Source organism: Suricata suricatta, chromosome 14, assembly GCF_006229205.1.
Source record: "Suricata suricatta isolate VVHF042 chromosome 14, meerkat_22Aug2017_6uvM2_HiC, whole genome shotgun sequence".
NCBI lineage: Eukaryota > Metazoa > Chordata > Mammalia > Carnivora > Herpestidae > Suricata > Suricata suricatta.
In genome coordinates, this window is record NC_043713.1 from 68,367,263 (window position 1) to 68,392,837 (window position 25,575).

At 48.3% G+C, this 25,575-nt stretch overlaps 1 protein-coding gene across 3 annotated transcripts; it reads left to right on the forward strand.

The window, feature by feature from the left end:
• The first annotated feature begins 6,301 nt into the window (after positions 1-6,301).
• On the forward strand, positions 6,302-21,766 carry TCN2 (transcobalamin 2). Of its 3 annotated transcripts, none has more exons than XM_029922549.1 (10): positions 6,302-6,491; positions 6,651-6,864; positions 10,679-10,871; positions 11,640-11,809; positions 12,817-12,978; positions 14,041-14,213; positions 14,345-14,531; positions 15,393-15,558; positions 17,156-17,271; positions 20,376-21,766. In XM_029922549.1, exons 2-10 carry the CDS (start codon positions 6,801-6,803, stop codon positions 20,435-20,437), a joined length of 1,293 nt encoding a protein of 430 aa, XP_029778409.1. In that variant the 5' UTR covers positions 6,302-6,491; positions 6,651-6,800; the 3' UTR covers positions 20,438-21,766. The 3 variants fall into 3 exon arrangements, with proteins under 3 accessions (XP_029778409.1, XP_029778410.1, XP_029778411.1); XM_029922550.1 differs by having other exon boundaries at positions 6,654-6,864; XM_029922551.1 differs by having other exon boundaries at positions 6,707-6,864.
• The last annotated feature ends 3,809 nt before the right edge of the window (positions 21,767-25,575 follow it).

The following is a 25,575-nucleotide window of genomic DNA, read 5'->3' on the forward strand; positions in this document are numbered from 1 at the left end:
TCCTAGAATCAACCAATTCTCCAAAGACAATTCTCCTTGTCTCTCTTATTGGAGAATAGTATTATAAACCAAAATCTGGGCACTAGGTAATCTTATTGCTACTGTGGTGTCTTTGCTTCTAAACCTTCCCAGCTGACAGCATAAAATATATGCATGTACATTGTTAACCTTAGAAGTAAAAGTGCCATTATTGTACCAGTAAAAGATGGGTTTATTTGGAAATAGCTGAGAATTGCAATCCAGGACAGGCAAGCTACAGCAAAACCATCAATGAGTCAGGAGAACAAAGGAGAAGAACACTTTTTTTTTTAATAGAGAAAAGGGGCAATAGTCCATTGGAATAGACTGGGAATTCTAATTATAGTGACTTCTTATTGGCTGAACTGTGACTGTCTCTCATTGGCTATGTGGTTTCCAGGGAAGAAAGAAACCTTCCTTCCTCCAGCTAGGACTATGGTATCCATGTGCAAAATCTCTTACAGAGTCTGCAACTGAGGACAAGTGGTAGGGCATGAGAGTTTTCCCTGCTGGCCTCCCAATGCCATTGTAAACAAGAGTTCCTTCTATTAATTTTCACAATACTGTTGTTTTATACACACTATCTATACATGTTCTATATATAACCGTCTTTGTCTGCATTAAGCTAAACATGAGTTCATAGTGATGTCTTCAACACTAATCTATTATCGTATGGATCATCCTAGCCTCCCCTTGCTTATCTGTAAATTCCCACTCCAGCTGTGAGAAACCCACTTTCCATAATCTGCCATCCATTTACCTAACTGTTCAATCCAGTACGCATGTCTAATAGTATCAGAATTTACTCATACCTTCATGATATCCAACTTAGAGTCCAGTATGTGTGCAGATCCTTTTGTCATTATTCTTACAGAGCCCACTCATTTTCAAAGTTTCTTAGGTCAGCATCCTTTCCTCTACCCCTTCAGTGAGTTTTTTTTATATCTTCGTAAGACAAACTAGATTGCTTGTCACATTCTGCATTCTATCCTGGGATCTCCTGATCTCTTCAATGATTTTTTAAAAATTTGGATGTATTAAGTTCACTCTATGTGTTGTAAAGTTCCATAAGTGTTGGCAAATATATGGTATCATGTATCCACCATACTACTATCACACAGAATAGCATTACCGTGCTAAAAAGAATTCCCTGTTCTTGCTTTACCTATTCAACCCCTTTCCCCCAACCTCTGGGAACTCCTGATCTTACTATTTCTATAATTTTGCCTTTTCCAGAATGTTACATTATTACAATCATATACTAGGTAGACTTTTCAGACACTTCTTTAAGTTTCATTCGTGTGTCTTTGCGGCTTGATTTCCCATTTCTTTTGATTGCTATTTAAATTTATACCATAATTTATTATATATGTGTGTAAGAATTTGCTTACATTCACCCATTAAAGAATATCTTGGTTGCTTCCAGGTTTTGTTAATTATGAATAAAGTTGTAAATTTACACATACAGATTTCTATGTGGACCTCCACTTGGGTAAATAGCTAGGAATATAACTGCAGGATCTGATAGTAGGACTATGTTTTGCTTTTAAGAAACTGCAAATCTGTCTTCCAAAGTGACTGTTCTATTTTGCATTCCCACTAACAATGAGTGGCAGGTCCTGTTGATCTGCATGCTCACCAGCATTTGGTGTTGTCAGTGTTTTGGATTTTGACCACTATTGGTGTGTAGTGGTATCATTGTTTGAATTTCCAATTTCCTAGTAACATACGATGTGGAACACCTTTTCATATGCTTATATACCATTTATATATTGTCTTTGATGAGGTGTCTTTTGGCCTTTTGCCTATTAAAACAGTTTTTTAAATGTTTTTAATTTATTTTTGAGAGACAGAGAGAGACAGTGCAACCAGGGGAGGGTCAGAGAAAGAGGGATATACAGAATCCCAAGCAGGCTCCAGGCTCTGAGCTAGCTGTCAGCATAGAGCCAGATGTGGGGCTCGAACCCACGAACCTTGAGATCATAATCTGAGCTGAAGCCTGAGCCACCCAGGCGCCCCGCCCATTTTTAAATTGGATTGCTTGTTTTCTTAATGTTGGGTTTTAAGAGTTCTTTGTATGTTTTGGATAAAAGCCTTTTACCATAAATGTCTTTTGCAAGTATTTTCTCCCAGTCTATGGCTTGTCTTCTCATTCTCTTGACTGTGTCCTCAGCAGAGCAGAAGTTTTTAATTTTAATGAAGCTCAGCTTATCAGGTAATTCTTTCACAGATCATGACCTTGATGTTGTATCTAAAAAGTCATCACCTCAGGGCGCCTGGATGTCTCAGTCAGTAGAGCCTGAGCCTGTGACTCTTGATCTTTGGATTATAGGTTTGGGCCCCAGGTTGGAGGTAGAGATTACTTTCAAAAAATTAAAAACTCTTAGGGTGCCTGGGTAGCTCAGTTGGTTAAGCATCTGACTTTGGCGCAGGTCATGATCTCACAGTTTGTGGGTTTGAGCCCCGTATCAGGCTCTGTGCCGACAGCTCAGAGCCTGGAGCCTCCTTCAGATTCTGTGTCTCCTTCTCTCTCTGCCCTGCCCCCCCCATCCCCACAATCATGCTATGTTTCTCTGTGTCTCAATAAATAAACATTTTTTTTAAATTAAAAAAAAATTTTAAATCTTAAAAATAAAAAATCATCACCTCTTCTAGAAGCTTTATAGCTGTGTATCTTACATCTCATCTTTTCATAAGACGTGTCTAAATAGACTTTTTTTTTGCATATGGACATCTAATTTGTTCTAGCACTTTTGTTGTGCTAGAATTCAAAATTATTATCTTTTTTCCATTGTCAGTTTCCTTTAATCCTTTGTCAAGATATCAGTGGACAGTTTTTGTGTGGGTCTATTTCTGGGGTCTATATTCTGTTCCATTGGTCAATCCATGGATTCTTTGACCAGTTCTACACCATCTTTTTATTTTTTTTAATGTTTATTTATTTTTGAAAGAGACAGAGCACTAGCAGGGGAGGGGCAGAGAGAGAGAGAGGAAGACACAGAATCCAAAGCAGGTTCTAGACTCTGAGCTGACATCATCAGCACAGAGCCTGATGCAGGGATTGAACCCATGAATCACCAGATCATGACCTGAGTCGAAGTTGGATTCTTAAGCGACTGAGCCACCCAGGTGCCCCAACACCATCTTGATTACTGTAGCTTTATAGAGTAAATCTTGAAATTAGGTAGTGTCAGTCCTCCAACTTTTTTCTTTTACAGTAGTTTGTTGATTATTCTGTCTTTTGCCTCTCCATACAAGCTTTAGAATCAGTTTATCATCATCCACAAAACAGCTTCCTGGGATTTTGAATGGGGTCATTTGAATCTCTAGATCACATTGACATCAGTGTCACCATAACATCTTAACAATTTTGAATCTTCCAGTTCATGGACACAGAATATTTCTCCATTTATTTAGATCTTCCTTGATTTCTCTTATCAGAATTTTAGAGTTTTCTACATATAGATCTTATAGTTTTTTTTTTTTTTAAGTAAGCTCCACACCCAATGTGGCTTGAACTCATGACCCTGAGATCAAGAGTTGCATGCTCCACCAATTGAGCCAGCAGGAACTCCAATTCCATACATATTTTGTTCAGTTTACTGCTCACATTGTTTTATCTCTCTGACTTTTGGAATTCTTTGAAGCCTTTTTTAAAGTTGTTTTTTTCTTTTTGAGAGAGAGAAAGTGAGCTGGGGAAGGGCAAAGAGAGAGAGAGAGGGAGACACAGAATTAGAAACAGGTTCCAGACTCTGAGCTGTCAGCACAGAGCCTGATTTAGGGCTGAAACCCACGAGATCATGACCTGAGCTAATTAATGTTCAGTGTTCAACCAACTGAGCCACTTAGGTGCCCCTGAAGTACATTCTTAAAGAGCTACCATTTCATTCTGCCACGTGCTGAGATGTTTTTCCAAGCCCATTTCTTATAAAATGGGAGCGTAATACTGTACTCCTGAGTTTCTCAGGGCAAAAGAGAATGTTTGTGAAATGCTTAGCACAATGGTAGGCGTATGGTTTGAGCTCATTCCATTTTAGTGTTTATTAATGGCTAACTATCAAAATCCAGGAAAGAATGCTACAGGGAAAAGTTAAATGTCCACTTACCAAGTTTCCTGTCTCCAAAGGTCTGGATTCCAGCTTAGTAATAGAAAACAATCTTGCACTTTGTGACACAAGACTGTTAGACTATCTTAATCCATGCAGTGCTAGGCAACAATCAGACAATCTGAGTAATCCTGTCTGACAGCCTTTTTTTCTTTCCCCTGGACCCCCTCCATCCTCAAAGGCTGGATGTCCTGAGTAGGACCCTGGAGGGAACACATGGATCCCTTTGGGCAGGTCCCAAGAGAACTTCTTTTTTTTTTTTTTTTCTGTTTTTTATTTATTTTTGAGAGACAGACAGAGACAGCATGAGCAGGGGAGAGTCAGAGAGAGAGGGAGACACAGAATCTGAAACAGGCAGGCTCTGAGCTAGCTGTCAGCACAGAGCCCGATGCAGGGCTCGAACCCACGAACTGTGAGATCATGACCTGAGCTGAAGCCAGACACTTAACCGACTGAGCCCCCTAGGACCCCCCCCCCCAAGAGAACTTCTAAGACAGATCCTTGGGACTGTTTTGAATCTGCAGGTTCCTCTTGGAGCAGAGCAACTGTGGGGGTCTGACCACACAAACGGAGAGGTTATGGAAGTATTTGGCAAAAGGCTGTAAGTGAAATGTAACCCAAGCAGTGTTTTGCTAGGGTCAATGCATTGCAGGGCTGAATGAGAAGGGTCAACTAAAGACCTGGGCAGCAAAGTGGACCCAGAATCCTGTTCCCTTGGAAATTACAAGGAGAGGTATGTAATCTTTCACCCAGAAACTTTTGATCTGAAGCTGTTTGTGTCAAAGTGACTTAGCTCCTCCAGGCATGTTTCTTTCTTAAAATTATGATTTCAAACAGCAAATTTATGATTTTAGGGGGAAAATAAAGAAATCTCAGTAAAAAAGTAATAGTTACTCAAAGAACATGATTATTGGGACACTTCACAGCTGTAACATGACCTTGTGATGTTTCCTGTTAATGTTGCAGCTGACATTATTTGTATCTGTCCTGATGCATGGACAGGGCAAACTTTCACTTGTTCATTCCAAGCTAACTTTTATTTTCTCAGTGTAGACCCCTAAATAGAAATCCTGAACCAAACACTTTAGTCATCCTTCTTTTTTATTTTTCTGGATGGTATTACCTAAAACAGCCCAGCTTTGCCCCCATTCTGTTTCTGATAGCTATGAAAATGTGCGTCCTTCCAGGTTGGTCACTACAGTACTTTTGAGTTTGTGGGAATCAGAGGTGACCCTCCTAAAGGAAACTGTTTCTTACCAGAGGCTGGGCGATAGGGAGCCCCTCCATCACGGTCACCTCCTCCAGGCTGCCCTCCTGGAAGTGGCAGGAATCAGAATCACCACCCCCTGCCACAGGCAGAGGGTTGGGTGGGTCAGAGCAGTCCTGTCCCAGATCACAGCAGCTTTCTTGCACACAGATTGCTGAGGGTCCCCTGGAGGTCCAAGCCTGAGAATCTGCCAAAGTTGGGCCTCCAGCTGGCCTCTCTCCTTCCCCAGAACTTACTCCAATGGGCCACACCCAGCCTTCTTGCAGCAGACAATCTAATTTTAATTTGTGAAGTACTTCTGTAAACAGATACATATACCTGTATTTATCAATGACAAGAGCGTGAATTGTGATAAGTCAGGCACAAAGCCAGATTATCTTGAAAGGATAAACTCTAGCAATTAGCCATAATATGACTGCAATAGAAATCTCATTAGAGGAAATGATTATAGGTGTTTTAAGATCATAACATTTCTACAAGTTGAGCTGGAAGCGAGCTTAGTTAGAATGATCTTGTCCAACCCTCTCATATCACACAGAAGAAACTATTTCAAACTCAGGGAGGTTAAGTGACCTGGCCAAGGCCACACAGCACTGCCAGGGTTAACTTTTGGACATTGAACCTCCTGTGAGGTTAGGCAGATGAGGAATGCTTTGTTCTCTCTTATACTTACAGGTTTTGTTTGTTTGTTTGTTTTTTTAAGGTTACTTTCCTAGACCTAACAAGTAAGCCCTGCTGCAGGGCTTTGTGTCTCAAAAGATTAAATCCTGTTCCTTGTTTCCTTTTGTCTTCAGGAGGCCTCCAGCTTTCTGGTTGGTTGAGAAAACTGGCCCAGGTCCAGCCCCTCCCACTCCCAACTCTGGGCGGGCAGGCAGAAGACAGCTGACGCCAGCAGTTGCTCATGTGACCACTATAGTTTTCTGTTTGCTACCTGTCCCAGAACCGGGTGGGCACTTCTGTTGGGAGGGCACCAGATAGGCACCCTAGCCCTTCCTGTCCACCGCTGGAACAGTGAGAGGGCGCAGTTGGACAAACTTGGACAGCTCAGATGTCAGGCCTTCTGTGCCTGCCCAGGGCTCTTTAAGGCAGCAGGACAGAATGTGAGTGGCCTCAAGAAGTCTCACACCATTCCTACTTGCCCTCCCCCCGCCCCAGGCTCCCTACCTCCAGGAAGGCTGCTCTGCCCTTCCTTCCTCTGTTTTTTGGCCTTCCTTTTCCCTCAGCTACAGATATTATCCTCTTTGTTTCTGCTGATTTAGCAGCTTGCTGCCTGGTGTGGAGGGATTAATCAGTGACAGGAAGCTGCCTCTTCTAGAGCCGTGAGCAGCCGTGGTTAGGAAAGCTTCTACAAGACCAGCCCTAGGAGTCTGTCCAGCTTCCCGCCTGCTGCCCACCCACCTGCTCCTGCCATGGGGCACCTTGGGGCCTTCCTCTTCCTGCTGGGAAGCCTGGGGGCTCTTGCTGATATCTGTGGTGAGTAACAAGATCTACCCTGTGCCCCTTTCCTCTACCCTGTGCCCCTTTCCTCCAGGGTTCTTAGGCGGGAGGACTCTTTTGTCTGAGCCCCTCATTATATAATAGCTGGGAAAACAGGCTTGGGTGTGTGGGAGGGTGTGATTTATCTGCCCCATTTGGGCTTCCACAGCAGTTGAGACTTAGCTGGACCTCAGTGTTTGATACTAGAGTCGACCCTCAAAAAAAGTGGGTTAGGGCTGCCAACCCTCCATGCAGCCAAAAATCCGTAACTTTTGACTCCCCCAAAACTTAACTATCGATAGCCTACTGTTGACTGGAAGGAAACCTTACCGATAAGATAGTCAATTAACACATATTTTGTATGTTATATGTATTATATACTGTATTCTTATGATAAGGTAAGCTAGAAAAAAGAAAATGTTATTAATAAAATCATAAGGAGGGGTGCCTGGGTGGCTCAGTTGGTTAAGCTGTCCGACTCAGCCTAGGTCATGATCTCACCATTTCTGAGTTCAAGCCCAGCATCGGGCTCTGTGCTGACACCTCAGAGTCTGGAGCCTGCTTCCAATTCTGTGTCTCCCTCTCTCTCTGCCCCTCCCATGCTTGCACTCTGTCTCTTTCTCAAAAATAAATAAACGTTAAAAAAAAAAAAAAGAAAATCACAAGAAAATTAAAGTACATTTATTTTTTTAAGTTTATTTATTTATTTATTTATTTATTTTGAAACAGAGAAGGAGTGTGAGCAGGGGATGGGCTGAGAGAGAGGTCATGACTTGAGCTAAAACCAAGAGTCAGGTGCTTAACTGACTGAGCCACCCAGGCGCCCCAGGAAATACATTTAAAGTACTGTACTGTATTAAGAAAAATTCACATATAAGTGGACACATGTGGTTCAAACATGTCTTGTTCAAGGGTCAACTATATGTCTGATAGCCCACCATACAAAAATGTTCCTATTCATTCACTCATTTGTTTTTTTCTCATTCAACACATGTTGACTGAGACTTTTCTGTGTCAGTTCAGTGTTAGGATTTGGGGAAAGAACAAGGAGAAAGACAGGTCCTATCCTTGTCTTCCTAGTGCATCTGTTCTAGTAGAGGGGACAGACAAAAGAAGTCAAGAGACAAATCGATGCTGCGTTTGCGGGCCGTGGTGAGCACCAAGGCAGTGAACCAGACATGGAGGTGGAGAGCTGGGGGAAAGGAGATTCAGGGAGAGCATTCAGGGAAGGATTTCCAATCACCCAGAGGAGGAAAAGGAGCTAGCAAGAAAAGGAGTGTGTTTGGGGGGTGGTGGTGGTGGTGGAGCAGGCATCCCAGGCAGAGGGAAGCTAGTATGCGGGCACCCTTACAGGAGACAAGTCTGAGAGAGGCACAGGTGGCAGATTATAGCAAGGCTTTGCATTCTGTTGCGTGAGCAGGAGCTGGCTGCTTCAGCTCTGTGTTCCAGTGTCCCCGGGTCCCCAGGACCTCTTGGGAGTCAGGCACATAAGCATGGGGCTATTTGTGCACTGGCAAGAGGCAGGCAAGGAAGGCTCTGTATTCTGAGGCTACCCATCTCTCCTTCCTCTTTGTATTCTGTCCACGGCCTTACACTGTGCAATATGCTTTCACTCGCAGGATCTCTTATGATCTTTGGAGAAATCGAGAGGCAGGTTCAGTCATGTCCAAGTCATGGATGAGTCAGTTAAGGGTTGGAGGAGCCAGGTGACTTGTTGGGGCTTTGCTGGACTCAGTCCTCAGAATGCCAGGCTAGGGTCTTCCCTGGGCACCAGGAGCCTCCAACCTGCGTTCCATAAGTGCAACCAGACCCCTTGCCTTTGGATCTTAGTTCCTGTCCAGATGGTCCCCAGGGGAGACCTGGGATCCAGCCCTCATCCTCACTGGATCTGAACCATTCAATAGTTGGCCCATAGTCTCAACAGAAGTCCTGGATGGGGTTTGGGGCTGCAGCCCACTACTGCTGAGCCACTGCCCAACCCTCATTTCATTACGTGCAAAATGGGCTAAGAATGCTTCTTGGGCTTCCTCCTTGGTGTGGTATGAAGGATCCCGCAACACCTGCTTTACCAGCTTAAAGCTCTGTGCAGTTGTGAAACTGACAAGGATGCTGCACGAGTGCCCAGGGCCACTTTATTACTGAGGTGAATCCTATGCTTATGAATGTCAAAGCCAGTCAGCTGGCAGAGCTGGGTGGCCCTGTGAGCAGGAGGCACCATGGGAGGGAGCTTGCCTAGGGCCATGTTTATTACTGAAGTGAATCTGCCTGGCTCCTTCCTTTTAAGGAGGCTGAATTGTGGTTATCAGCCTCTCTTTATAGTTCTGGCTCCTCTTTTTATCAGTTATAACCCCAGAGCTGACTCACCTGCTGGAGGTCAAAGCCTGGAGTAGGGGTGAGGCTCCCCTACCAGTTTGAAGGAAAAAGAGAGGGAAAGAGAGGTACAGAGAGACAGATAATCAGAGAGATAGGCTGAAAGAGGTAGAGATTAAGACAGATCCAGAGGGAGCAGGGGAAATACCTAGAGAAATGGAGGCAGACACAGAAAGGCACTGAGAAAGAGAAAGGGGAAAGAAAAGCCACCCTTACCTCTTACCTCCGCCACCTCCACAGGTAGCAACAGATACCTGCGACTTTTGGGAAAAGAGGCATAAGATGGTGGGACCCGTGGGGCCTCTGGCTGGCTCAGTCTGTAGAGCATGGGACTCTCAATCTCAGGGTTCTGAATTCCAGCCCCACATTGAGAGTAGAGATTACTTAAAAGAAAAAAAAAAGTTGGTGGGACCCAAGCCAAGAAAGCTGAGCCTGTATGAGAGGAACCCTGTCCTCATGCCAGAAGAGGCAGGTGAAGAGCTCTGGGTGACACCTGGGAGGGGCAGGCTGCCCAGCATCCTAGGATGCGGCCCTGTGGAAATACCTGGAGCCCTGTTGCAACTGGGAGGCAGTAAATGGGGAAAAGTCCAAAGTGCCTCCAGGGCCACTTACTGAGCTCAGGTTTCCTTCCCTAAGGGAGGAAGACAGTGGTCAGCTGGAGCTGGGACATATCCCCGAGACTTCCATGGGTGTCAGCATTTTGGTTACACAGTTTCAGGCAAATGCCAAAGCACACAGAGAAATGATTGCAAACGATGGTGGCTTTCCAAGGATTCACCCCTCAGTCTCAGGTCCCATTCACCTAAACAGATGTGGTGGGAAAAGCATTATTTTGAGATCTCTACAGAGGAAGCTCACCAGGCAGCCCATTAGCTATGGGCAGCCTACAGACTTTTTAAATTGGGTATGTAACATGTTCTGCATGTGGGTTGCAGTCTTTGCAAATGCATAAAACATGCATTTAGCTGAGCACCAAAGACAGTGTTTTGCAGGCAGGTTTATCCGTGGCTGTGCAGCCTTCTGTAAGACACAGCATGACTTTGAACAGCTGTTTCCTCTTTTGTGCAAAGCAATGATGACAGTACTTATGTCACTGGGCTGGCATGAGGACCAAGTGAGGTTGGGCACAGTGGCTGGGGCATATCACACACTTGGCCTCCACTCTCTATTACTCCAGGTGGTTGCCTGGTACCAGTTTCCTCTGCCCTCAGCCCACCACCTCTCCCTGGCCCACTCCCACTGCTCTTTTGGAAAATCTGCTTTCCCCTATTTACATACTGTCTTTTATTACCGCCGTATTTCCCCCATACAAGTAGGGTATATGCTGGATGGAAAGGGGGTAAAGATGTTTATTTCCAGGAAAAGGCCCTGGTAAGGTAAAAGCAATTCCTTGATAGTGGCCTGGCCTTGAATCCTCACTTTGCCTGTTCTCTTTCCTAAGAAATACCACAGGTGGATAGCAAGCTGGTGGAGAGCCTGGGCCAGCACCTCTTGCCCTGGATGAACTGGCTCTCCCTGGAGCACCTGAACCCCAGTATCTACGTGGGTCTGCGCCTCTCCAACCTGCAGGCCGGGGCCAGGGAAGCCTTCTATCTGCACATTCTCAAGCTCAATTACCAGCACAGCCTCCTGGGGTACTGCTGTTCACTTTCTTCTCCTTTCCCCATACCTTGCTCCTAAGAGACAGGAGAACTGTTCTGATTTGGGCTGCCACTACTTTGTTGGGAGATTTTGGGCAAGTTTGTCTCCTTTGGCACTTTCTCCATCTGTAGAATGGGTCTGGCTTGACCAGATTGTACGCAGACATCACTAATCAATGACCACAGTTCTCCCCCTGCCCCCATACTGAGTCCAGAAGCAGCATCTGTCTGTGCTTCCCTCCTGTGCTGAGGCAGACATCACCAATCCACGACTGCATTGTTTGATGCTGAGCCCAGAAGCAGCATCTAGCAGTGTCTAACTCTGTGCTCCTTTTACAGGGGCATTAAGGAAGGCCTGTTTTGAGGCTCCCTGTGGGAGTTTGAATGAGAGGTGAAGGATCAGGGATACCATGAAGCCTGTCCTGCTTGGACTCTTTCTCAAAAAGTGGACACAGGGCAGGGATAGGGAAGAAAGGGAAGACTGTGTAGGCAAAGTATGATCAAAATGGTGGGGTCAGCACAGGTCATTTGGATGTGAGAGTCCTCAGGGTTTGTCCTTGAGTCTAATTTTTTATCTTTATGAAATATGTGTGGCATGCACCTTACAATTTGCACAGCTGGTTTTATCTGCTTTTGGCAGTTCTAGCAGTTTCTCATCGCTAGGACTTTTTTCACTTTATGATGTTGAGGGTGGGTGCCCCAAGCCAGGCTCACCAGGGGGGCAATTTCTTACAGAAGTGTTGTTAACTGGCTTTTTCCTAGGCTTACCTTCAGCGATGACAACAGTGACTCCCAGGACAAGCCCTCTATGGGCCAGCTGGCCCTCTACCTGCTAGCTCTCAGAGCTAACTGTGAGCTTGTTGAGGGCCGCAAGGGGGACAGGCTGGTCTCACAGTTGAAACGTTTCCTGGAGGACGAGAAGAAGGCCATTGGTGAGGGAGACATGGTCTGCCACGTATTGGGGGGTGGGGCTCATCAGATAATATTCTGTGGGGAAGCATCTGAGTCAGAACTTTGGGTTTTCTCCCCAGGCTTCTTTCCTGTCCCCCGTTCTGCCTGTCTCACTGTCCACCTAGAGGCCTGGGCCTGCTCCAGTAGCCATCCTTGATCGAGCATTTCCTGCACACCACATATACTCTGTTGGCAAGTTCTACTGCTCAGCCATCACGATTGACCTGACTATCTACCTCTGGACAACTGCATAGCCCATGTTCTTCTTACTCCTCAGTCTCTCTCTGCGAACAGTTCTGCCTCTTGATTTGACCCAGCACATGACAGCCACAGCAGGCGTTTTAAATATAAATCTGATCTTGTTAGTCCTACTCAAACCCACTGCTGTGTCCACAGCCCCTCAAGCCCAGCCTGTCTGCCCTTTTTCTCCTCTCTAGGACCTGCTCTCCCACTCTCTGGCTCACTCACTCACCTGCCCCTCTGGTCTGGCCACACCAATCTCTCAGCTTGCAGATCAGGGTCTTCATATATGTTCTCTCTATATAGAAGATTTCCCGCCCCTTCTAGCTTACTCCTGCTCCACCTTAGCTCCCCCCACTCCTCCTCAACATCAGTGCCTTAGGGAATCCTGGTCCTACTCCCCAGCTACTCAAGACCTCTATTATATGGCCCCAGAGACCTCGGTCGACATTTCAATTCTAATCATACTGTCACGAGTGCAGGTTGTATTACTGTTGGAGACCCTGGCTGTGCTGTGCCTGGCTGGTCACCACGGGCTTGGTCATCACTCTGAGCACAACACCTGACACGTAGTGGATCCTCAGTAAGAGTGGATTGAGGGGATGAAGGAGTGGAGGATCCTGTGACCCAAAGGAGGGTGTCAGGAAGTGTAGGCAACGGGGGTGCTGTGTGCTGGCTGGGCCGGTTGCTGGGAGTGGGCAGAGAGGCCTGGCATGAAGCCCCTGCCCCATGGTTTTCTCCCTCCCAGGGCACAACAACAGGGGCCAGCCCCGCACCAGCTACTACCAGTATGGCCTGGGGATCCTGGCTCTGTGTGTTCACCAGAAGCGGCTCCATGACAGTGTGGTGGGAAAGCTCCTGTATGCCGTGGAACATGAACAGCATCTCCACCAGGGCCACCTTTCTGTGGGTGAGTGGGCTAGACCTGCTAACGCCAGGCTGGCACTCCTCCAGCCCCCAGCCCAACTGAAGGCTTCCACCCCTTGGCCCCAAGCTCACCTTTCCTTGGGGCCCCTCCTCATGAGGCCCTTAGGAGTGAAAGAGCCTTAGGGCTCTTGAGTGTGGTACAGTGGTAGTGAGCCGTGTTGGGGCTGAACTGGGATCCTGACCCCAGCTCTGTCACACACTTACTATAGGACACCCTGGGCAAGTCAGCTGGCCTTTCTGGTCCAGCTTGTCCTGTAAAATAACCTCTCAGCAGTATCTTGATAGAAGATGCCTTATAAATAAAGGGCTTAGATTGGTGCTTGGCACAGAGAAACTTCTGGATACATGGTTATGATCTTGTCATTATATGAGCTGGGAAGTCTGAGACCTGGATTCTGGAACTGCTACCTCACTATGTGACCTTGGGCCTCCAGTGCCCTTTCTTGTCAATGTGATTCAAGGGCTGTTCTAGTCCTGGTATTCTGTGAGTGAGTGTGTGTGCTTCGCATATAGTGGGGGTAGGATGGAGTTGGTTGGGAGGGTGAGGAGCTGCCCCAGAGAGAAGGAAGCAGGGAGCTCGCTCTGCCCAAGGCTTGTAGAAAAACCACTGTGGACACAGTAATCACCTCAGGGCCCAGGCAGCCCGGGACCTATTAAATCTACCTGGAGGTGGACCCAGCCATCAGTGTATTCCAGATTTCCCTGATGATTTCAACGTGCAGGCAGGTTTGGGAATGAGTGGTGTAAGATAAAGTCCTTTTGGATCTCTCTCCTCCAGGCTCTCTCCCTAACCTCTAACAAACAGTAGACAGGGATAGGGTGACCAGTCGTCCCCATTTGCCTGGAACTAAGGGGCTTCCAGGACACTGGACTTACAGTGGTCACACTGGGCAAGTTCTGGACAAACTGGGCTGAGTTGGTCCCCTTACCTGGTGAAAACTTTCTAAATTGCTGATCTGACTATGGCCCTTCTTCAAGGCCTCTGGTGGCCGCCCATTGCCCCAGGGCTCTCTGGTCTGATCCCCATTGACTCTGTCCCCTGCAGACACACTGGCCATGGCAGGCTTGGCCTTCACCTGTTTAGAACATTCCAACCTCAAACCCAATCAGAAACACCAGATCACCCTGGCCATCAGGAAAGTACGAGAGAAGATCCTGAAGGCCCAGACACCTGAGGGCCACTTTGGGAATGTCTACAGCACCCCTCTGGCGCTACAGGTAGGAGGGAGAGCTTGGGGCCACAGTCCACCCTCGTTTTGGTGGGTGGGGGCCTGGTCAGGGGTTGGAAGACCCGGCTCCTCCATGACAGCTGACCCACCTCCTCCTTCTCTTCCCCCTTCTATCTCCAGTTACTGATGAAGTCCTCCATGCATGGGGTGGAGCTGGGTACAGCGTGCCTCAAGGCAAGGGCTGCTCTGTTGGCCAGTCTGCAGGATGGGGCCTTCCAGAATGCTCTGGTGATTTCTCAGCTGCTGCCTGTCCTGAATGGCAAGAGCTATGTGGATCTCATCTCCCCGGACTGCAAGGCACCAAGAGGTAGCTGCGCCTTTCACAGCAGCCTTGTTCTTTTCAGTCTGCAGAGCGCTCCCTGAACTCTGCACGTCCCAGGGAAGGGGGGTTGCTTAGTCCTGATTTGCTGAGTCAGCAGGGGTTCGTGGTATATGTGGAACACGCTGGCAGCTAAGATGCATTCACAGCTTCTAGAAAGCCACAGTGTGAGGAAAGAGATACCAAATAGCTCTGGGTGGGCCATGAATCTGCAGCCCCTTGTGTGATACCCAGCACAGAAATGTTTGAATGGATGAATGAGAAGAGACCTATTTTGGGTAGCTCTGATACATCATAATGAGTTACAATTAGCAGCTTGAATCAGGCTTCATCTTGAAGAAGGACTTGAGTTGGAGAGTGAGTGGGATTTGTTAGTGGAGGAAGAAGGTAGCAAGAGCAGAGCAAAGAGGAGGCAGCAAGAACAAAGGCACCAAGGTGGAAAAGACTGGGATTTGGGGGAAGGGTCTTACTAGAGGTGGGGCCTGGGAGAATGAGCTGGGCTTGCAGGCAGGAGAATGAAGAGGGGAGACCCTTGGAGGTAATAGGGGAGTCATATGAACAAATGCATGTTCTAGAAAGAGCCCTCTGGGATGCTACGTGGGGTGCTATGTGGGGAGGGAGATACTGGAGGCAGAAAAACCAGTGATGGACCCAACTTTGAGCAGCCGGGGGATTTGGGGGCTAAGAGACAGAGGAGGCTGGAATGACTGGTGGTGGTGCTGGCTGAGATGGGATCATGGGATAGGAAGAGGTGCTGATAGGCGATAGTGTCTTCAAGGGAAGAAAGGAAGACCAACACCTGGCTCCTTGCCCTCACACCAGCTGCCCCTTCCTCTCTCCCTGACATAGTCATGTTGGAACCAGTTGTGGAGACCCCTTCACAGACTCAACAGGTCATCAGAGTCGTGCTGAAGGTCCCCAGTGTCTCGCCACAATACATAAACTCCATCTCTGTCCCTGCTGGATCCTCCTTGGAAGATGTCCTTAAGAAGGCCCAGAAGTTCCGAGGATTCACGTGAGACCCCCCACCTCGCAGCCCTCACTCCCACCTGACCTCACATCCCTGAAACAGGACTTGGATGGGACAAGGATGGAAGAGACACTTCCTTTAGGAGAGGTGCTGGCGTAGGCTCTGCTTCCACCTTCTCCAGTCCTGATACCCCACGCTGCAGTGGAAACAGACAACTGTAGGCCAGCATTGTTCTGCAGCTATGAGAACATGGTCTGGAGGCAGAGCACCCACATTGGAATCCCAGCTCCAACACTCCCCAGTTAGGCGCCCAGAACCAGTTCTTTCCAGCAAGTCAGCGAGGACACCAGCTGTGCCCTGCTCCTCAGAGGGTCCATGCAGGGAGTGCAGGAATTAGTGCACAAAGAAGGCATGGAACATGCTTATTGTATATGCAGGATCCTGCACTTAGTAAGCTCAATACAGGTTAGCTTTCACTAGAATAAGAATTTTTATTATCAGATGGCCTTGATCTACTCCCTGTGATTAATTACCTACTAAGCCCACCTCAGTTCTCTTTCCGGTAGCCTGCAACCCATACTGCTGGGAGCCAACAAAGTCCCAGATGGCCACTCAGTGTGTGTTAGGCTGCAGTCTAACAGGCGCTGAGATTACTCAGAACCTGCTGGCATTCCTGTCTGTATAATGTCATCAAAATGAAAAAAAAAAAATAGAACTTAACGTTTTAGTGTAGAATTCCAAAGCCTCTGAGAACACATCAGGGATACTAATCAGAGAAGCAATTCTGTTAGTGAAAGTAGGTGTTTGAACTGGGTACAGAGGCAAGGCAGCAAGGCCATGTCTGGAGGCAAATGAATGCATGGCAGGGAAAAATGGACAGCAGAGAGATCCTAAGAGAAAGAGAGGAGAGAGAGAGAGAGAGAGAGAGAGAGAGAGATGTGCTCCAAGAAGCCACACGGACCCAGAGACCTAGGGAGTGACAAGGCAGTGGGGGCTGCTCCATGGCACCCCCTCAAATAACACTTTCCTTTTGACTAAGTCACCCTGAGTGGTTTTCTGTTTTTTAAACCTATACAAACCCTCCCTCTCTAAGACAGAAACATTATAAGCCTTTTGGGGAGAGGAAGAACATGACCCATGGGTTTAAGAAGATCCCTTTGGCAGTAGCATCCACATGGTTTGGAGAAACAAAAAGAGGGGAGTGCCACTGAGCCATAGAAACTTCCAGAACCAGAGACCCAGTGCCACCATCAGGGGTTTCCGTCTTGCATGTCCCTGCTTCTGTTTGCATGCTGGCTACACCCTCTCTTATTGGGCATTGGCATCTCATATATGGTGCTGGCAGCTTCTCATCCTCACCCCTGCAACATCAGCTCCCACAGAGGGGGCAGCTGCTGAGTCGAAAATGTAATAGGTGTCCCTTCCTGTAGGCCATGGTCCTGGTCCATGTAGAGGGGGTAAAATCCCCCGGGTGGGCAGTGTCAGGGAGCTGTAGAGGAGGTGTGGAGGTGAAGCCCGTGGCCTGGAAAGGACTCTGGCTCTGAGAGAAAGGCCAGGACTTTCCTGGTGGGGGCACTTCTGCTCCTGCCATTGGGTCAGTGGAAGCAAAAGTCACTTCTCCCTCTGTCTGTCGCTTTGGTAGGTATGGAACACAGAACACCTTGTCAGGCCCCTTCCTGACCTCAGTGATGGGAAAAACAGCTGGGGAACGTGAGTTCTGGCAGCTCCTCCGAGCCCCTGACACCCCACTGCTACAAGGTAAGTCGTGGCCACCCACCTCTGGACATCTCCCCCAACCAGCCTTGTAGTGAGGCCAGCTCACCTCAGCTTTCCCCTGCACTTTCTAGGCCTCAGCCTCAGATAATCACTGATGCTCAAGGTTGCTTGTACATTATTTAACTGAATGCTTAAGAATTTTTATGTAAGTTATTATGGTAACTCTAGGAAATCAGATAGGCAAAAAAGAAGAAAGTTAAAATTACCTATAGTTTGCTACCTGGAAATAACTTCTTTTAACGATTGGTGTGTTTTTTTCTTTTCTTTTCTTTTCTTTTCCTTTCCTTTCCTTTCTTTTCTTTGTTTTTGTTTTTTGTTTTTAACTCTTAGTGTATTTTCATCCAGCTAATTTTTTAAATATATAAGTTAATTTTTTCATACAAATAGAGCCATACTCTGTAGCAATGCTGTCCAACAGAAGTAAAATGCAAGGCACATGAGTAGTTCTAAATTTTCTAGTTGGTGACACTAATATTAATAATGGATCTTATGTAACCAAATATATCCAAAATATTATCATTCCAAGATATAATCAATGTAAGATTATTAACGACATATTTTGCATGCTTTTTCTTTTTTTTAATTTTTTTATTAAAATTTTTTTTTACATTTATTTGTCTTTGAGAGAGAGAGACAGACAGAGCACAAGTAGGGGAGGAACAGAGAGAGAGGGAGACACAGAATCTGAAGCAGGCTCCAGGTTCTGAGCTGTCAGCACAGAGCCTGATGCAGATCTCAAACTCACAAACCGTGAGATCACAACCTGACCCAAAGTTGGATGCTTAACCAACTGAGCCACCCAGGCTCCCCTTGCATGCTTTTTCTGTACTAAGATTTCAAATACTCTATAGCTGCATGTGGCTAATGCTAGCATACTGCATGGCACGGCTCTGTGTACTGTTTTGCAACTTATTTTTTAAATTTATGCTTTTTTTTTTTTTAACATTTTATTTGTTTTAAAGTAAGCTCTGTATCCAGTGTGGGACTTAAACTCATGACCCTGAGATCAAGAGTTGCATGTTTGGGGCGCCTGGGTGGCTCAGTCAGTTAAGCGTCTGGCTTCGGCTCAGGTCATGATCTCACGGTTTGTGGGTTTGAGCCCCGTGTCAGGCTCTGTGCTGACAGCTCAGAGCCTGGAGCCTGCTTCAGATTCTGTGTCTCCCTCTCTCTCTGCCCCTCCCCTGCTCACACTGTCTCTCTGTGTCTCTCAGAAATAAATTAAAAACATTAAAAAAATAAATAAATAAAAAGAGTTGTTGGACCAACCGAGCCAGCCAGATGCCCTGATGCCCCGCAACTTATTTTTTCACTCTTTAAAAAAATTTTTTTTTAATGTTTGTTTTTGAGAGACAGAGGCAGAGCATGAGCAGGGGAGGAGCAGACACACACACACACACACACACACACACACACACAATCTGAATCAGGCTCCAGGCTCTGAGCTGCCAGCACAGATCCCAACACAGGGGTTAAACCCACGGTCCGTGAGATCCTAACCTGAGCTGAAGTTGGATGTTCAACCAACTGAGCCACCCAGGCGCTCCTTTCTTCATTCTTAATGTATTGTAGACATATCTCTCTGTTGCTGTATGTAGATCTTTCCCTTCCTTTGTAATAGTCACGTAGAATATATCACTCAGGAGGGTGCTTTGGGCTGCAAGTAACAGGAAACACAATGCAAACTAGCTTCCAATGTATGACATCCAATGGCTCCTGTGACCAGAGTCCAGAGGGAGTGAGGACTTCAGGGCTGATGTAACCTGGACTCCAGCTCTGCTCCTCTGTGACTCCATTCTCCTCTCTCTGTTGGCTTTCTTACCCTTCTTGTGCCTTCCCAGGACTGTTCCCTTTTAGAACTTTGTTTGCCCCCAGTAGACAAAGGTGGAATTGGGGCACAGGCATGTTTCCTGGACCCATCCCTGTTGCTAGGAGCTGGCTCAGGTTCTGCACTCACCATTGGCTAGAGAGCAAGGATTGCCACACACCTGGCTGAGGCCAGTCAGGGCCTGCCCTGGCACTGATACTCCGGCGGGGTATGGAGTGAGATGCAGCTTCTGATTCCTGCTAGATATTAGGGTGTCTCCAGTTTTAACTCTTACACCTCAAGCTGTCATGAGCATCCTTGTGCATCATCCCCCAGTCACCAGGCAGTCTCTTACGGTCATCTATCCCTGCTCTTCCTACCTGGAGCTTCTGTTGGGCACCTGTCATGTGCCAGACATTGAGCTAAGTGCTTTCTGGAATGTGGGACTTTCTGAGGGAGCCCAAGAGAAAGCATTCTCTTTCCCTGCCTCGCTTCTGAGAAGAATGAGAACTAAAACAAAGAGGTGGCAGATGGAGACCCCAGATCTGGTCTCTATTGCTGATAAAGGCTGGTCTGTGAGGGGGCAGCTTGGGGAGGGCAGCCTGTGGCAGCTCAATCATGAGGCAGATGGGGGCCTCTGTGTCCTCTGTCTCCCACCCCCTAGCCCTGCAGTCCAGCTCGAAGCCCACTCTCATGGGGAAAAAGGAATACCTGGTTGTTGATACCATTATTGTCCTCATTTCAGAAATGGGAAAACTAGCACTCAAGTTAAATAACTTGCTCAAAGTCATACTGCTGATAAGTGCAGAGCTGGGGCTTGAACCCAGGTACCATGCTGGAGCCTGGTTTGTCTCTAGTGAGCAGAGTCTGGCTCCGGGAGACTTCACTCATGGTCTTGATTCTTCCTTCAGACCACACTGAGCAAGTGCCTCTTCCCATTGGCCCCTCAGGGGACTATGAAGACAGTGACCCTGCCCATCAGGTGTTGTCAAGGGGTCTCTGGTTCCTTTCACCCCATGTTGGTTATCCAGAATGCTGTTCTGTATACCCCCCTGGTGGAGGGGAGCTCCCCCACCTTAAAATGAGCCTGTGGGTTTTAGGGACCCTGAGGTCACAGCTGATTTCAGAGTTTCCAAACTGGCTCTGGACAGCTCCCACTTTCGTACCACCAAGCCCTGAGTGGATCTTAGACCCTGGCCTCAGGATGCTTGTCCTTAAGAAGAGATGGGGAGGGGCGGGATTCTCTGCCCTATTAACACCCCTGCTCAACCTGTTTCTGCAGGTATTGCTGAATACACCCCCAAGGACGGAGAAACCATCGAGATGAGGCTGACTAGCTGGTAGCCTCTGCACTCACCTACCCCAGCAGCCTTGTCCACTCCCTGGGCTTCTGCCTTCCCTCCAGACATCACTGTAACATGCACATGCCCAACCCTGCTGCTACCTCATGTGCACTTGGATAACGTCCTCTGGATCACCCCAGCTACCACCCTTGCGAATGCCCTAAGCCACCGTCTACCCTGGATCAGGGAACCAAGTACCTTCCTTGGGAGGGCTGTCTGCTCCAGTCTGTCCTGGCCTGGCCACACAGGAATCCCTTGAAGGCCACGCATGGTCTGTAGGGTGTAAAGCATCTCAGACTCCTCAACACAAGGAGGAGAAGTCACTGGCTACTGGTGCTATGAGGACTGTCACCTCTGGGATTGGGGCCCTGCAAGACCTCTGTGGCCCAGGGGCTGCAGTCCTGATCCCAGCTCTCAACTCCACCTTCAAGGCAGTGGCCCTAATGCTGGCCCTGGCATGGTAGCTGATGGGGGCTCAAAACCTGCCTCTGAAATGATTAAAGTATTTGTGCACCTGCCCCGGCGTCCTGATGCCTCAAGCTGGCCAGTGAGTGCCGGGGGCTGGAACACAGAAGGAGGAAGTACCTGCAGGGGAGAGCAGAGGAAGGTGGGTGAGCCCCTGGGTGCTGGGGGCAGTGATGTGGGCCGTGGCAACAGTGATCGCTGTTTAGGGAACATGTACCTGCTAGAAACTTTCTTGTATGACTCTGAGGTTGTGGATATTTTTGTATGTATCTCTGCTTTGAGATAAGGAAATTGATACTCAAAGAAAAACTCACCCACAATGTCAGGTAGGGGGTGTGCCTTAGGAGACAGACAGACCTGGCCTGGGGTGGCCTCCTGGCTCTTCCACTCAAACACTGGAAATTGGGTGCTCTCACGGTTGTTATGATTATATGGCAGAACCCAAAGGCAGTCTGAGGCCCAGGACCCTAGAGCTTGGGCTCTGGCTTCTGCTTTGCCCAACACACAGTCAGGGTACCACCCCAGGCCCCAGCAGCCAGGGGCCAGGACCTTGCCTGTTAGTGGGAGGGTCCTGAACCCCGGGCTGACCTCTAGGAAGTGGAGTTCAGGCCAAGGAGGCATCCCACATGCCCCACCTCACCAAGGTTAGGAAGGGGGCCTGCTTCAGATGTTCTCTCTCATAGACAGTGTGTCAAGTTTTACAGCGCTACAAAGTCATCACACCTGCGTATATGCCTCTTCCTAGGGCGCCAGCTTCAAATATTTAGTGTGTAGACCAGGAGAAGAGGGCGATTTAAAGATTCTTATATTAAAACAAATGTCAAAATACCAGAAAGCTAAATAAAGATATGCAGCTTGCTTTGAAGGTGAAATGTATGTTCCCAGAACCCCAGAGTGCTTGTTCCCTTGCCCCTCCTTAGTCACCATCAGGGGACATCTCAGAGGCTTCAGGACCTGCTCTGTGCTCTTTGGTTCTTCTACAGCCCTGTCAAAGAAGGGTAGAGACTCAGAGAGGCCAGCTCAGGTCATGTAGCCTGGAGGTGGCAGAGCCATTGGCCCCAGCCCTCACGCACTTGCCACTGTACCACCCTGCTGCCTCCTCACCTGCCTCCTCACTGGTTGGCAGTGGCAGGTCTCAGTCTGGGGTGGGGAGAGCCCCCAGCACTGGGCTTTCAAGGGCACATGAACTGGGTGTGATATGCCTCTTCCAAAGGGATTATTATAGTCAAGGGTGTGTTGGGCTCTAAGGAGCAGCAACTATTGACTCCTGCTCAAATCAAAGCTATTCGCTGAAAAAAAAATTCAGCCCACCAACTCAGGGGCAGTCAAGGGTGGTAGGGAAATAGAAGTTGGGGCTCAAAGTTCCTTCAGCTCTGCTAATGCTCCCTACTCTCTGCATCTTCCCCCTCAGTCAGCTTCTTCCGAGTGTGGCCCCAGCAGTGACTCACTTTGCAGTTCAAGTTTCCAGCCCTCTCTTGTTTTCTCAGCCCATGTCCCAAAGCCTGGAGAGGAGCCTGCCTAGCCCAGCCCACCTGTGGATTCTGGGTCAGGTGTCTAGTCTGGCACAGTCTGCTGGGTCCCTGAGAAGTGGTGTGTGTGTGAGAGCACACTCATGTCTGGTGCAGGGCCCCACGTAAGAGTCTGATAAACAGAGGCCCTCCGGGGGGATTGGGGACCAGGTTTGTGTTTAGCCTGCATTTAGATCTGTAGACCTCCAGACAAACCACTTGCCCTCTCTCACAGGTATGGGATGGTGCCTGGGTTTACATAGCATGTTCATGCCTATGAGCTCATCATGTTGCAGGATCTTTTTTACCACAATACCCAGGATTCCTTGTGTCTCAGCAGCTTCAAAGAGTGAAAAAGTGGACACAAAATGAAGAGCAGGCAAGTTTATTACAATATAAGATTAGAAAGGAAGAATAGTAGGAAAGCTCTCTCTGCAGAGAGGGAGCATTCAAAAGTGAATGCTCAAGGACTATAGGCAAGGGTCCTTGTTTTATAAGGTTCTGGTCAGCCCTTCCCCTTCCCTCCCACCTTGTTCCTTCCCAGGTTCTGCCCTTATTGGCTTGATAGTTCTAGATGCTGGGCTGTCCATTCCTGATTGGCTCATGAGGGGTGCTCTATGGCCATACTTAGGTCTTTTGTTAAATTCCAGAGGGGAAACCTGAGGGGGAGTAGTTGGGGTCTGTTACATTCTTAAGAGGAACCTTATGCCTGAGGGGGCTTGCTATGGTTAAGATACTCCCAGCATTGCTCCAAAATTGGTGTTTTTCCCCACCCAGGGACTCAGGCCCTAATCTTTCCCTCTCTGCCTACTGAATCCTATCTTCTATCGTAATCGTATCACAGATGGGGAAACTGAGGTCCTAGCAGGAGTTTATCTAGGGAAATACAGTGACCAGAGGAGAGGTCTCTCCCACAGCCTCGGCCAGCAGTTACTAAAAATGGGTTCTTCTCTTGCCCCTGGTGCCTCCCAGAGTCTTTCCTTAAATTACCTGCTTCCCATAGCAGCCTGGGTCCTCCAAGGGGAGAACTCAGATCTAAGGGATTCGGGAATCTATGGGCAAGGGCAGACTGTTCTGAGCTTTTGGGTGGACCCCAAGGATATAGAATGAGCCCCCCTGCTCCCACTTTTGCACAAAGGAATATCCTATAGAGAGTGTTGCGGCCTTCAAGTCAAGGCAGGTTAAAAACTGGGGCTCTGGACTCAAGCAGACCTAATCTGAATGCCCCCCCCCCACCAGCACTCAGGCTGCACAACCCCTGCTTTGGGCTGTGCTCTCAGCCTCTGCCTCACCTCCCATTGCAGCATTGGCAGCTGTCTCTATCCTACCATGGCCCACTCAGGCCTCATCTTGATTAATCTTCATTACTCATAGCCCATCCCTTACCAGGCAAGGCAGATAGGAGCTGAGCTGCTTTGTGGCAGCCTCGGAGGAGTTGTAAACACTGTTTACCACTCCCTGTGAGCTCAGCTCTGAGAAGGTCAGGGTATTTACTATTTTTAAAATCATTATTATTATTTTTTTAATTAAAGGAGACTTCCTGGAAAAGTGACAGAATCTCAAAAAGAATCTTTTTTTTTTTTTTTTTTTTTTTGAGAGACAGAGAGTGAGAGTGAGAGCAGGGCAGGGTCAGAGAGAAGGAGACACAGAATCCGAAGCAGGCTCCAGGCTCTGAGCTGTCAGCACAGAGCCCAATGTAGGGCTTGAACCCAAGAACTGTGAGATCATGACCTGAGCCAAAGCCAGCTGCTTAACCGACTGAGCCACCCAGACGCCCCTCAAAAAGAATCTTAGAGGGGCACCTGGGTGGCTCAGTCGGTTAAGCATCTGGCTTCGGCTCAGGTCAGATCTCACAGTTCGTGGGTTCGCGCCCCACGTCGGGCTCTGTGCTGACAGCTAGCTCAGAGCCTGGAGCCTGTTTCGGATTCTGTGTCTCCCTCTCTCTCTGACCCTCCCCTGCTCCAGCTGTCTCTGTCTTTCAAAAATAAATTTTAAAAAAGCATTAAAAAAAAAAGAATCTTAGAGGGCACTGATTCCTTTTCTTCAGGAAGTATGGAAGAAGGGAGCTTGCCCCCTTGGCCGGCTCAGTTTCTCTCCCAAATACGCGTGTCCAAATACGCCCTTATTTTAGTCCTTGCCCTAGAAATCCCTTGCCCTGCAATTTGAACTATTAAGCAGCTATTTGCAGCCTCCAGCAGGCATCGGAATCACCAGATGCAAATGTAAAAATGCAGATTCCGGGGTCCACTAGAGACCGTGTGATTCAGCAGGTCTCCGGTGAAGCTGGGGGCAAGCGTCAGGGGAGGACAGGGTACCAATCCTTGTCCCGTCATTGTGATGGAGTTTAGGGGTCATTTGCTGTCATTCCGCGGTCTGACCACGGGGGGGCGCTGCGGACCGAGCTAAGTGGTTCCCCTTTGAGGTCTTGTTCCCCAGAACAGGCTGCGGTCATCAGGACGTGCTGATCAGACAACAGCTAAGGGTGAGCCGTGTCAGTAAAGAGGCTCAGAGCTGGCAGCGGGCACCTGCCTGGTTCCTGGGCACACTTAGGAGCTCAGAGTCTATGGTCCAGCCTGGAATCCGAAACAGCTTGTTCTGCTCTGGGGTGCGCTGTTTATCCAACCCTGCGCTCAGAGAGCATCCGTTGTTCAGATGGCAAAGCAGAAATCCAAACACGGTCAAGGGTTTAGTGGCAGGTGCTCTGGTTCCCAGCCCACCCAGGGCTCTTTGTCCTGTTAGGGCTGGGAGCAGAGGGTGGACCCCAGGAAGTCCAGCTATGAGTCAGCTCTGAGTACCCAGGGGTCAGGACAGGGGCTGTTGGCTAAGTATAGGATAGATGCTGGCCGGCACCCCGCTTCCACAAATGTGGTGTGGCCTTAGTGATTCAGTTTCCTTGCGCCTGCCTAGAGGAAGCCGGCCCTGGGCTGGGAGAGGGAGGAGGTGCTGCGAGTAGGGAGGGCCTATGGAAAGGCCTAAGGGGCTCGGAGGTTCAACTCACCTGGATGCTGAGGTTCCACGGAGTAACTGTAGCCAGAGATCATGTGGCCCTGAGACTGGTCCTGTGGTGGGGGTTCCTGGGTGGGGGTTCTTGAAGGTGCAGTCTCCTGTGAGGCTGGGGGATTTTATCGAGCTTCCTCAGAAAGGCACCCTACTGTCCCCGCCTTGT

Coding starts and splice junctions, on each gene's coding strand:
- TCN2 (XM_029922549.1), top strand. CDS start 6,801: ATGGGGCACCTTGGGGCCTTCCTCTTCCTGCTGGGAAGCCTGGGGGCT. Junction 6,865..10,678: donor GGCTCTTGCTGATATCTGTG/GTGAGTAACAAG, acceptor CTCTTTCCTAAG/AAATACCACAGGTGGATAGC. Junction 17,272..20,375: donor TGACACCCCACTGCTACAAG/GTAAGTCGTGGC, acceptor CTGTTTCTGCAG/GTATTGCTGAATACACCCCC.